This window comes from Colossoma macropomum, unplaced genomic scaffold (assembly GCF_904425465.1).
Source record: "Colossoma macropomum unplaced genomic scaffold, Colossoma_macropomum, whole genome shotgun sequence".
NCBI classification, from domain to species: Eukaryota; Metazoa; Chordata; class Actinopteri; order Characiformes; family Serrasalmidae; genus Colossoma; species Colossoma macropomum.
This window is the reverse complement of record NW_023494802.1, coordinates 6,136,654-6,150,991: the sequence shown is the minus strand read 5'-3', so window position 1 is coordinate 6,150,991 and position 14,338 is coordinate 6,136,654. Positions and strand designations below refer to the sequence as shown.

Sequence of the window (14,338 nt, the reverse complement as noted above, 5' to 3'; positions counted from 1 at the left end):
ATTTTGGAACAAAAACTAAGACAAAATACTACAAACTTCAAAATGAATGAGGTCTAATATAAAATGTTGTTGCTGACTCTGTGCTAGCTGTATAACTGGCTTTATTCATGACATTGCTGTTAAAATTCATTTACAAAACTAATTTACAAAAGATAATGTAAGATAGAAATGATGGGAAAGTATGCAAATTGGACTGTGAGAAGAAAATAATTGGGATTTTGTATAAAACTCTGCTTAACCACCAGTAGGCTGCCCGGAAAATACTAAGCAAAAAACAATGTGCCATGAGTTTTGCTGTCGGCGGGCCAACAGTAGCCTGCTGTCCTCTCACTATCTTGGTTATCTTATCAATTTAACCCCTTAGCCAAGACACATTTGGTGTCTGAACCCTGCTGAAGGACATGCTGGTCTAACATGCTTATAGCTTGCCAATTAGCATTACTAACTGCCTGCATAAATCATAAACTTGAGTTAAGTAATCTCAAATTGATGACAAAAGGTCAATTATTAATAGGTTACCCTGACAAAATTCAACAAAACTGATTACTGATTGAAATTGGTTAAACGGAGACAGATTGTACTGACCACTGATCATTTCAGCAGTAACACCCAATTGTTAATTTTGGCATGATTCAATTGTTAAGATGCAAACAAAGTCATTCAGAGTGCTTTAATGTGAAATTGTACATTGTAGAGAAACACAGATTTCTTTACAGTGGTGGTGATAGGAACCATGGGTCACAATGTCTACGACACAAATATAACCATTTTATCTGCGCTCCTAAATGATCAATGAACCAACACGTGTCTTATGAGTTTTTATTTGTAATGCTGATTAAAAAAAGTTTTTCTTTGGGGAGTAAAATCCAAGGGGTGGCCAGGGGTGGCCAGTGCCACCCTGAAATAAAGTATGGCCACCCGTCTGGCTATCCCTGTTATGAAAAGTGAGACTTGAATACATGCATGTGTTGCAGGCTACCTTATACAGCTCTGCCTGACTAACTTTCTAATCACTAGACTCATGTATAACTTGTAGCAAGAAGCTAAATAGCTTCTGAATAGCTTCTGTGGCCTGTCTATATGAAATGTTTATATGTTTTTATTGAAAGTTAATATTGTACATTGAAGAAAAGTGGGACATTTCAATAAAGTTTTCTCTCTCAGTTTACTTTTGTCAATAATTGTATTGCTGTAATATTTGATTTATGTGGAAATGATGGACAGATGTAATTATGTTAAAAGAAAGAACTTTTAATGACATTTTAATACAGTAGTGTTATTTATTTTTTCTAGCTCTGTGTCACCCAAATAAAATCACTGGGTCTTAACTGCATACCCCATTCTAAAAGCTCTGTGTACACCCCTAGACTATGCTCTGTATGTACCCCTGCAGTCTGAATGTAAAAATACATTTTAAGTCAAAATCTTCTCTCAAAATTATCATGAAGCAATGCCTCAGACATCAGACATCATTGTGGTTACCACGACTGACAATTACACCACTGACACCACAAGTTACTAAATTCTGACTTCCACTACCACTTAAAGTCATTGGATGTAGAAGTTTCCAAATATTTGTATTCATGTTGTTGTTTTATTGAAATTGTTCAAAATCATTTATGGTTTATGGGTAACACCACTGACAGAATTCTGTGTGATACATTAAGCTGTTAGAATTTTGGCCAAATTTATCAGGATATAAAAAGAGACTTCACTCACTATGGACTTCTCAGAGTTTGTCTTTCTTCCTTTGAGATATCCAGACAAGCAACTATTAAAAATGACTTTTAAAGAGATTTTATATTTCTGTAACACCACTGACAAAAAACAAAAATATTAGACAACATTTATTATCAAATTAAAATGACATTTATATATTTGTAACGTGACATTTGGTGAAAAACAAACCAAAAATGGTTGTTTCACTTAAAATAATGCTTAAGCGTCTATGAAGTCACTCCTGTGACATGCTGTTTTTCATGCACAACATGACTAAAAATCACTAAAATAAATAATTAAAAAAGAAACATTTTCACCGTTTTCATGAATTACTTTAGGAATGTAACAAATAATACACAGACATCAACATCCAGTGGTTTGTTCGAATTTTAAGCTCGTTTTTATAGCTTTTAAGTTGTTGGATGCCATTTGATGATTGAATTACCTGTATATTTAGGCCTACCTTCTTAACCATGGATAAAACCTAGTCTTGGACTAAACTGCAATGCCAGTAGGGTTAAACACCAATTAAAAAATGTGGGTTTAGTGTAGATTTAGGCTAAATCTAGGTTTTGGGAAAGTGTCTGTAATGGGAATATCACTGTGAGCTATACATGCTGACACTGGGGGGAGCTAGACAACAAGAGATGTTAATGACATTCTCTAAAGACTAGCCTTGTAGTGAAGGCGCAGAACATCATCTCTCTCAACAAACACAAACATCTTTCATGCATAAAACATTATCTCAGGATAATTAGTGTTATGTTCAAATTGACCTCTTGAACCTTTTGTTAATTACCAAGTTAATGAATGAGTTATGACTGATTATTCAGTAACTTCTCTAAAACTAATATGCATGTCCTGTAGTTATGAACCAATGTGTGGAACCAAACACAGACCTCAGTTGAGTGGGTTAACATGGGTTAAAGGAATGATTTACTGAAAAATCAGATTTACACAATTTCTCCCTTATCATAGAAGTAGCTGAACAACCAAGACATGTTTGGGTGTTTAAAGTTTGCTTCTTTAGTTGTGGAGTGGAGCTTTGAAACCTATATAACAGAAGTCTATGTCTCCCAAAAGGTAAGATACCTGTTAGCCTATTTAGCATTATAGCTCCCATGATCAAACATGTCTTGGCCAATCGAAAGGCATTACTAGACTTTATACAACCATTCTTTTAAGACTAGATGTAGACTTGTTTTCTTAGAACCAAAGCAGACCTAATCCTCAACAAAAAAGACATTTCTGTGGTAAATCCCTACTGATATTACAATTTAGCCTAAGACTAAGTTTCCAGCAAATTCTTACAGGGGGATGCTCTCAAAGCCTCTGCTCTACTTGACTCATTTTCTATTGAAGTCATAATAACAAATCAGGGCCTCCAACCTGCCAGGTTGCTAGCAGATACTAGACTTTTGTGTCATTGTTTAAAAGCCTCTGTTGTCCTGTACCAAGCTGACCACCAGCAATGATTCCAAATTGGGGGTCATTGAATTTTTGCCTTTTTGATGCAACTGGACTTCAATCTGTGAAATGAAAATGTTATGTAACATCTAAGTTTAAATACATCAGCCAGCCTGTAGGTGGCAGTAGTGCGCTGAAGAATAAATGTACACACAATGCCGAGAATCAGCAGCAGTTTGGAAAGAGGCCTGTATTGGTTAGCTGTTATGTTGCCTTTTCCATACCAGCATGAATCTTTGTTCCAGTACTTTGGTGCTGGTACCCCACTTGTGTTTTCATACTAGCGTTTTGTTGGGTGATTATATGAATCTACATTTCAGGGTAAAGTGCATCACTGGTAGTGTTGCCAGCTTGCAGGGATTGGACTTGAGACTCAAGGGATTGACCGAGACCTCCTGGAATTGTAAAAATGTAACCCTTGAGATATTTAGTAGGTTTCATTTTCATATAGCTTATTAAAATGATTGCTGTCTCACAATCTCACACCATCACTCACTATCAATAGGGTTGCAAACTGGCAGTGGTTGTGGTTGAATCACATCTATTGTATTTATGCTGTGCGTGTGATTCCCTGTAATGACCCTGGAGCTGTGGCGGTACTTCATAGTGAAATACTGTAACTTACCAAGATGCTGAAGATAGGAAGGGTGTTACTGGAGCTTGCCCACCCGTCCCATCAAACCTGGTGGAAGACTAGGGTGGAACTCAAAGTTGGTGCCTCCTTGATTCCTCTTTCTTATGTGCTCCAGCCTGTAACCTGGAAGTCTGCCATCTTTAAAGGGCTGGTAACATGGAAAAACACATTTTCCTCACTTCTTTGAAATAAGAGTTTGATGTGGTATGTAAATATTGTTTCAAAATCCCCAATCCATACAGTCTAAGCTGCAGAAACAGCCTATTTTGAATTCACTGTTTTGTGATGTCATGAAAACCAGCACATGTTGATATATCAGCCTTTTAGCCTACAGCAGTTTAGCCCTGCCCATTCATGTTGAAGTTATAAGGAGTTTTTTCAGCTCAGAGGGCTCCTTGAATGAGGCACAGAACAGAGATAGTTTACATATATTAGTCTTAAAGGCACAGTAACAACTACAGTCTATTTAATTCTGAGGGAGAAAAGAAAGTTTGGAAAATGGTCATGTAAAAATGAAATATGACTTTTTTTAACTTATACAATCATCATAAAAAAGGACAAATAAAATGAAAAAAGGTTGATGAAATTTATTAAATTGTTGATGTGGTTGAATTTCAATAAAATATGCTTAAGTGAAAAGTCAGTGTTCAATATTAAGAGCCTTCAAGTCCAGTAACAGGTGAAGAAATTGAAAATTGTCCCAGAAGGACGAGCTAATACACGAGATACAAGTAAAGAAAAGAAGGATGCACAGTAAAAGATATGAGATGCCCCCCTAGCCTTGCAAGCCAAATTTCTGTCTACTGTTATGTTTCATCTCATAATGTGGGCAAGAACTGACTACTTAGACAGAAAAGGGCCTACTCTGACTGACACGCAAAACAACCAATCAGGTGATTTTAAAAACAGTAATACAAAAAAAAAAAACACAGTTGATTGAAGCAAAGTGGTATGTACCAGCAAACCCTCTGATAGAGGATGTCATTACATGTTAATTTCAGAAACGTTGTTTAATCCACAATCTATATTTTGTTTTTAGAAGACTCTTTAGAAGACTGCTAGTATCCAGTGCATGGAGGTGCATAGACATGGACGTGTGGATAGTCCAAGATAAGGTACATGAAAAAAATAAAATGTGGTAATTTTCACATTTAATATACACATACAAATTAAATGGTCATAGCACCTCCGTGGGCAGAGTGACACGGACTGAAACTACTGGATGTTTCATTTTTGTTACCTGATAGCACCAGATCTCAGACTTTGTTGCATCTGTACAGCATTGGTTCCTCTGGTCCTGAAATTGTCCTTCCCTGCACATTTTAGTGTTTTACCTGCTGTAACAAGCTCATTACAAGTGATCAGATAATCAAAAGACTCAATGCTAGTTGAAGTAGAGCTGTTAGAGCAGCGAACGCTAAAATCTGCAGCACAGGGAAACTGCCATCCGTTTCGGTACTGGTTCAGAAAAGCCTTCGTTCATTTGGCCTCACCATTTCCCCTGGAGGAAACCTCAACACCATCTTAAGAGTCATTCCGTTAGTGTATTAGCTCCAGTGAAGTTTGTCAGATGAGGGATTGAGTGAACAAAAGTGTTGACTTCAGCAGGAGAACTAACCTAAAAATCATTACTACCTGACACAATTCCTTTTTCAAAACCCTGAAAAAATGGCAGACAGCTGTTTTTTAAGCCACAGCAGTAAACTACTTTAAAATGCTCACTGTTTCAAAACCCTAATATTCAGTTTGCTGGGCTTTGGGCTGCAAACTGCTCTGTGTGTTATACATAACTACTGCATCATCATCGTCACTTTATTCTGCTAGCTTGCTAGTTAGTATGCTAGAGGCTACATGGCTAACAACAATGAAAGAAAGACAGTACTCCATGTCTCTATGCCAAAGCCAGACAAAGAAATTATTCCCATATTTTATGTACTTTATACTCAAACCTCTCAACAAACGTTTTACATTGCAGAGTTTTCATGGCTAGCTGATTAGCTGACTGAGGCTAGCCTGCTTAGGACAGGGTGTTCAGTTTGAAAAATCTGTGCCTCGCTGTCTCCTCATGCTGCAAGTGGCCTGGGGCATGCTAAAGGGCATGCTAAAAACACTGAAACAGGCTCCAGGAAAAGAGTGCCACACAGGAATGCTCAGAAGAAGAAGCTAATCTTCACCATTGTCTTGCCTCTCTTTGTCTCTCTATGAAAATGTCAACTTAGTAATTTACAAAGTAGTTTTATACTTGTGACCTAGTTAAAGGGTTTGTTTGGAGTTTCTGAGTTTCTTCATTTTTACACCCTCATATCTAATCTCATAGCACAGTTCAGAAGGCAATGCTACTTTCAGATAAAGTGCAATTCACAGGTGCTCTACAATATGTCATGACCCAAAGAGAGGTCAAAAGCAGGCCATAAACGTTTATGTTTGTACGTCAGAGGTCTAGGGTTGTGGAACAGTCCTGACGCATGAGTCTGGTCTTCTAGTTAAGGTCAGAGAGGAGAAAGTCCAAGTGCCGTCAGCTGAGGGACTGTGCATGATCAGCACAGGGAAATCACCCCATAAGCATAATGGTATGTGGATGTATGAGTTATGCGCCATATGCATCTATGTCTGTGTGCTTCCCACACGGAAACAAAACCTTCTTGAGATCAGAGAGAGAGCAGTGCATTTCCCCTTGGAATTTAGCTGTGAACTGCAGTCAGCACTTTTTAGCCAGCTAACTCCATTCATACTTAGCCCAAACGCCGAGAGCCAAGAAAAGCGAACCGCTTTGGGGAAAATAACAATAGTTTTATTGCAAACCAAACAAAGTCACATAGATCAAAACATTTTACAATTTTACAGTACATATTTGAACAGTTTTTTAAACAGTTATTGTTACATATAAGCATATCTTTAGTTGTTCCATATACATTAAAACTAATACACAGACTCAAAATATACAAACAAACTTAAATAGCAGTACACAGTCGTACTGAATGGAATGTGGCGTTCGGATGGAATCGGAATGCTTTTTTGAGCGGCATTATTACATCACAGAGGAGGCTGGAAGACTAACATGAGATGAGGCGTCTGATTGGTTGGTCCAGGTGTCTATCTACACTCATGTAGCAGCGGAACCCTCCAGCACTGGCCCACTCGGTCAAGCTAAGCATAAAAAAAATTAAAAATGGAGAAAACTGGAACAAATGTTAACCTTATAGTAGCACAGTGTGCGACAGACATCTTTCCATGAGCTGTAAAGCTGATAGAGTCACCCAACCAAAGCATGACAGCATGATTAAACTGAGGTCATGTGCTGGCATAAGCTTGGTTGCATGACCCAGAAGACACGTACACGTTTGAGGAAAGGGACAGAAAAGATGAAGGCACATCTACACATTCCTGTGAAAAATAAAAATAACATTCTGCACCTCCTGACAACAACAAAGCCCTCAAAAAAGCAGATGTGTTGAGGGATCAAAAGAAAACAAAACAAATGCACCCAACAGCAGTCCGACTCTGTCCCTCTTTGCCTCCCTGTGTCCATCCAGAACGACCTGGGTGTAAGCGGAGAAGTAACCATGCTCAGCGCAGTCAAAGACAATGATGATGACGATAAAGATGAAGTCAGTTCTCTCAATGCGTGAGATTTAGGCCTTAAAACTTAAGGCCCGTGGAGCTGCCTTAGGCCATGTGCAAACAGCCCACCTTTTCGGGGGCAGGGAAAATGGGGCTGGCTTCGTTCTCATAGTGATGCACTACAGGTGTGACTCCATGGGTACGGCGTTTCCATGGCAATGAGCTACAGGTAAGAGTCTATGGAATGGTGTCTCCATGGTGACAGGCTACAGGTAAGAGTCCATGGTGGGAGCGTAGGAGAAGCCCAGGAAAGCCTCGGCCGCTTCGCTGATGCTGGCTGTCACCAGAGCGCTGTCGGGTGAGCAGCCAATCGAGCTGGGAACCGGCTCGTCTGTAAACTCTGGGTCAAAGTGCCGTAGGTCATTCGGGCCAGTCTGCGACAAACAAACAAAATTACCTTCAATAAAGATTAAACATGGATTCGTTTTTATAGACTGTGCCAGTGGTTCTTAACTCTGGCCCTGCAAATTTTATTGTTTTTCCTGCTCAAACGCCCTTCAGGAAGGGCTTCTTAATTAGTTGAATCAGGAATGATAGAGCAGGAAAAACAAAATATAGGCCAGAGATATTACGGGACCAGGGCTGAGAACCACTGCTTTGTGTATGAGTAAGAATGGCTTGGATTTTGAATGTTTATTTGTATGACCAAGTTAACTTACCACATTGGGGTTGAAAGGAGGGGTGAGCTTCTTAGCATTCAGATCATCCCAGTTAATGGGGGAGAAGAACATGTGGTTCTTGATCTCAGTCTGTAAAGAAACGAGGAAAAAGAACATGAGTGACATTTGTATTTGAAATGTTGCATTTTCCTATATGAGGTCTACACTTCAATCTATAACCTATGTATTGGTTTCACAGTTAGCAAACAATTAATAGTAGTTACACAATAATATAACAAATAATAAGCTTACAGTTAAACATATTAAAGACATTTCGGTGCTAAGATAAACTCTGTTCCTGGCAAAAAAACACTTACAAAGTCATCAGTGCAGCCCAGTCTCTTGGTTCGGTCCTTCTGGAGCAGGCCCTCCAGCAGATGTCGAGCAGCATTGGAGATGTTGGGCTTCAGCTGCAGAGGCTTGTTCAGGATGTTGTCATACATCTCCGCTGTATTCCGGCTATAGAACGGAGGCTGTTGGCCAAACATAGAAAGCAACAAGTTAAAACTTCAGTCTCAGTAGAGGGTAAAACATGGCATTTACACAGCTGACAGTTTAACGTGAGCAGCTACTGTGATAGAGTCAGGCTTGTGGTAAAGCTTAAATGGTAATCAAAACAGTCCAAACAAAAGATACAAAATGGAATTAATACAAGATTTAGGAAGTCTACTGGTTTTTGTATTACTCACCAGGCCATATAGCATCTCATAGAGCACAGCGCCCAAACACCACCAGTCCACTGTTCTGTCATACGGCTGCTTATGCAATACCTCAGGGAGCCAAATACTGAAAGAGACAAAGAGAGAGAGAATAAGCATTTAAATGAGAGATCACTTGATTTTCTTTTCAGTCTCCACTTCACTGGAGTAGGCTGAAGTAGCTCAATTCATCCGAGATGAAAAGAGCCTACCAGTGAGGATTACAACAGAGGATAATCCATCTGAAGCAGTGTATTCATTTAGCCTTTTTATTCCATTATGAGGGAAAGCTAAAGGTGGCACGCTATTCTAACTATGACGCTCTCTATGGTAAAAAGAGCCAAAGAATGGAAAGCTACCTCTGGTGTTCCACAGAAGGTGGACGTGGTTCCATTGGGCTCGATGTTCTCCTTGCACAGGCCGAAGTCTGTGAGGATGATGTGGCCCTGGGAGTCCAGGAGGATGTTCTCAGGCTTCAGGTCCCGATACACAATGTTCAGAGAGTGTAGGTAGCCCAGAGCGCTGGCAATCTCGGCTGCGTAGAAACGGGCACGAGGCTCCAGAAAACACCGCTCCCTCTGCAAGTGATAGAAGAGCTAGAGAGAAAGAGAAAGAGAGTCTTTGTTAGGGCCTATTGTTTTAATGTCTGTATGCCATTACTGTGTATTCCATTAATTGCTTCTCCAGCTGTTTGTGTATTTTTTCAAATTAGAGATGCTCAATAATGTGGGAATCACATCAGGCAGATAAATGCTCGGTACTGGACAAATGTTCAGATTTGACCAATACAATACAAAAATATTAAGATATCGGCCCAGAACGGAGTATTGGTGTATGCCTACTAAAACAAATCTACTACATTATGCAAGTTATCTTTTTATAAAGAAGTGTAATCACACTGAATCGTCATGAGGTCACAGATTTACAGCGCTTGTCTTTGGATCTACATCCTGAGAGCCATATTTAATCAGGGCTTTCTTCACTCTTCACTTCTGCAACAATGGCAGGAAATGAGAGTGTACTTTACTGAAAGATCCCCCACAGCACACACACACACCTCTGTTCCTCAGAATGGACGAAAAGCCTCACCACCATCACTGCTAAATCTGGCTGCCCCCTCACATACACGATCCCCTCCCAGCCATTTCCCCTACAGCTTCCTTTAAAGAACACAGCCTCTCTCTCCTCATGGCAGGACATCCGCTCTCTCCCTCTGTCTCTGGCTCCACTGTCTGGCCATCTTTTATACTCTCTTCTTCAGCTCTGATATCATTTATATCTGTTCCCCTCCCCCCACTCCTCTCCTGCTAATTCTCTCCATCTTGTGTTTTCCTTCACCATCTCCCTTCTCTCTTCTCTACTGATAAAAACACTTTTCCAATATCCACCTCCCCACTGCGATTCTCACATGCAGATATCGTTCCATAAACAGAACTGATACCACAGTCTTACCTCTCCCCCGTTGATGTAGTCCAGTACGAAGTAGAGTTTGTCAGCAGTTTGGAAGGAGTAATGCAGGCCCACCAGGAACGGGTGCTTCACGTTCTTCAGTAACACGTTACGCTCGGACATAATATGTTTCTCCTACCACGCAGAGAGAGAGCAAGGTCAGGGGTCAAAGATGAGTCAGACATGAACATTCTTCACTCACATTCTTTAGATAACACGGCTAAAAGCATATCACTGCTGTCGTAACAAAGACTTCTAACTATAAGAAAAGGAAAAAAATGCTTAAATTATAATTTGCTATAATATAGCAAGATTGGTCCAATCTTCAAGAAATCCTCATATTATGTAAAGGCCAATCGGCCCTTTTAAATGGTGTAAAAAATAAAGGATTTGATATGACACCATCTATATATAACAACAAATTCTAACACATTATAAGTACTATATATCCTAATAGGCTCTCTGCATAATGAAGGACTACAGACAGTGATCCTGTACGAAACCTTAGTGGCTGACGCCAAAGCTAACAAGCAGCCTGACCTATTCAAAGAGATCAGGTTTCTTACCTCTTTCTTCTTCAGGATGGCTTTCTTCTGTAGCACTTTGACTGCATAGAACTTGTCATCGCCTCGGTGGCGGGCCAGCAGCACCTTGCCAAAGCTGCCTTTTCCAATGACCTTCAGGAAGTTGAAGTCTGAGGGTTTGGCAGTGGGGTTGGAGGAAGGACCCAGATTTATCTGCTGAGATGGACTGGGCTGCAGTGAAGGAACATTTAGTTACAGTCAGACAACTGCAGAACGCAGACAGACATATATAAACACATATGTACATACATGCAGACATGCACAGACACTTACAGGAGGAGAGGGGTTAGTGTTCATTAGCTCGGCATCTTGCGGCGGTGTCAGGTTCAAAATGGACTGCACCTCCGGGCTAGGAGATAAAATAACAACCATAATTATCATGAACAGTGCGGGTACACGGTGGACCATCAAACACAGCAGCTTTGCTACCGTAAACAAGAAGCAGGAGATTAAAACGAAGTTATCATAACAAACAAGCATGTGCAATAAACAGCACAATTAAGGAGTCTTTCTCAAGTACAGTTTGCACAACACTTTTGTTGTTTAAAAGGTTTGATACTCACTGTTTGCATGCATAGGAGTTGGTGGCAAGCTTCTGAATAAAATCATTCAGTCCCATTCTCCTCTGTTTCATAAAGGCTGCAAGATGAGAAAGAGAGACAGAGAGGGAAAAAAACAGGAATCACTTGATATTCTTCCATCACATCACTGAAGTAGGTTGGCTCAAGTAGCTCCATTCATCCCAGATAAAGAAAGCCTACCACTGAGATTAGCCACTAGTCCCCTTGTCTTAGAGTAGGTCAGCGGCGGAGCTGGGACGCTAGTCTCCGTTTGGATTGTCATTGCAGTACTTTTCCACCGTGGGCAGCCACCCAAGAGCACACAAAAGCTTCACTGAACTCCTACACCTCTGCTCCAACTTTAATAGGGGACGGAGAGGGGAAGGAGGAGGAGCTTCAATCTCGCCTTTCTCTGGGGCGTGAGGCACGGTGACGTAAGCAGCCGGCAACCAACCAGAGGCGTTCGTTTGTGAATAATTAACTACCCAACGTACTCCCGGCTCTATTTACAAAAAAAGGCGAAACTTCTTTGCACGAAAGCGGTACTGGAAATAAGAAGAAACACGAAATAGCACACAGGCTTTAAACAGCGCCAAAACACTTTGTGTTCATAATCCAACCAACACTAGCAACCACACTACGGCAGCGTTTCCAAGTCCAGCGCACGAGCACCACATTTTTGCTTCATTTCAGCCTCAGAAACACTGTTGTGAGCCGGACTTGAGCGAACAAGCGGAACATCTTAAGAAACACTGTTCTAGAACACTGACTGCACCATCATAGGCTACTGCATGCGTCACGAAAGTGTTTTTATTGCCCTTCCCGCGTGCAGTTCCCAAATTTCAGCAACAGGTGAGCAGCCCAGCCTACCTGAAGAGCCAAAGTCCACCACAGGTCAATGCCTCCGAGTACAAAGCCGCTGATGTGCAGGTGATCCGCGCCCATGGGTCTCCGCGTGAGCTCTGATTTCTCTCTCTCTCTCTCTTTCTCCCTCTCTCTGGTGTTCAGTGACGCATGCATCGCGAGACAAAAGCGAGGGAGCCCATGCCAAAACCACTAAACTCAAGCTTTGATCTCAGTTTCCTTTTAAATATGCTTTCATAGCGTCTTCAGGATTATATCCCAAGTGCAGTCACCTTGACTTACTCCTACTAGGCGACGTTTGCCTTAAGAAAACTCTTTGGTATGCGCTTTTGCTATGGAAAACCGACTCGTGCACGCGCTCTATACCATGAAAGCGATGCCCTACTTTTGGCACGGTTATGCAATGCAAAACCTGGGTGGACTACTAATTAACCGGGGCGATTCCGAGGAATCATCATTCTTCATTCATTAATGATAATGATGGAAAAAAAAAACGGTTTGGCTCATTCTAAGTCTTGGCACGAGGCGACAGAGCCAGCTGTTTGTGCGCTGCTTTAATCCAGCTGTGAGACTAGCATACAGTTATGCAGTTGAATGATAATGTTATGGCCAGTGTTAAGGCTTAAACACAACCAAAGCACCAAAAAAGTATCTGAAACTCAGTTTAACACCTTCCATATGTTTACAGAAAAGCCTCTTGGTCCTACAAGGGTTCTCTAATAAAGGGAACTATAAGTTCAATATAGAACCATTTCATGATTAATTGGCTCTTTGCATGGTTAAATCTTCTTCAGATTGGTGGAGAAGGTGTATAATGTATATATTCTACAGAGAAGCTTGTTAAAAGTGGCTCTACATGGCACCAAAAAGGTTCTAGATAAAGTAATATAGGCTACAACACATTTGAAGAAGAATCTCACCATGCATTTCATGCTTAAATGGCTCTACATTGTACTCATGGTTCTATGCAGAACTATTCCTTTTAATAAAGAACCCTTGAAGAACCATATTTTCTAAGAGTGTATAGAAAGCAGCACGGATAAGACGGTTTCCAGCCACAGAGGTCGTTGAACTGTCTAATAGAAGGAAGCCAAGACAGCTTGACTTGTGCTGTAATCTTCCAAACGTTCCCACCACTCATTCGAATCGATTAAACTCGAAATCATCAATATCAATACACTGATTATACACCAGTCATTAGCCTTGGCTTACTATTGCTAGCACTGCTAAAGCACTGAATGTTTTGAATCAAAATAAAGCCTTAAAGGCACAAACCTTTCAGTTCTGTGCTGTTCCTCATCGCCAAACCTGCGAAAAAGTGAGCCAGAGCGAGCAACTGGAGACACTGGAGCTCTAACTACTCTGGTACACGAAAGCAAAGTAAGTTCCTTGTCGGTTTTTTGGGATAGACACGGATGTAAGCGGTGTTAAAACCCGGTCACAGCTCAGCTGTAGCTCGCAGACTGCCGGTGTATTTCCTCCTAACAGCCCACCACCACCATGGAGACCCACCCGCATTCAGTTTGAAAACATAAACAAAGTATCCTGTTTTCCCTCAGTGGGTTCAACAAGTCACTTACATGCCAGCTGCGAGGATTTGTCTTTCATAGGGACGGCGATAGAGACCAGAAAATGTTGTGAAAGGTCTTAAGAAGTTTGAAGGAGAGACGCCTTTCTCTTCTCCAGGCGCCGCATTCCGGCTGCCTCTGACTGACCCAGGCTTTCAGCGGAAATGGGCGGGCCTGAAAGCTGAGTTTGAAATCAGACTACTAATCGTCCTACTGTAAATAAATACATCACAGAATAGGAGCACAATAATAAAAAGATTAATGTCCGAACGAGTAATATTCATAAATAACAGACGAAAAGTGCCCGGATGCTGTAGTGCTAGGCGGATTGATACTGAAATACCGATACTGTCGATGGTGACGTTTCTTTTTCGGTATCGAAAATACGGATGCTTTAAGTGCCCGATCGAAATGGTCTAAAATTACTTAGAAAAATGTCTGTTTACAATGATTTGCATTAAAAGTAAAGTAGGTTTTTGCTTTCTCAACATTTTGGATACAACAATACAGGTGGA

At 40.8% G+C, this 14,338-nt stretch overlaps 1 protein-coding gene across 1 annotated transcript; it reads right to left on the bottom strand.

The window, feature by feature from the left end:
- Positions 1-6,589: 6,589 nt before the first annotated feature.
- On the bottom strand, positions 6,590-13,975 carry LOC118822004 (serine/threonine-protein kinase Sgk1-like). Its single transcript, XM_036590766.1, is given in 11 exon segments — positions 6,590-7,815; positions 8,101-8,190; positions 8,418-8,573; positions 8,790-8,876; positions 8,878-8,886; positions 9,158-9,394; positions 10,251-10,382; positions 10,814-11,002; positions 11,105-11,180; positions 11,395-11,470; positions 13,836-13,975. Coding segments are annotated over 11 exon segments (1,248 nt in total). The 5' UTR covers positions 13,864-13,975; the 3' UTR covers positions 6,590-7,647.
- Positions 13,976-14,338: the final 363 nt, after the last annotated feature.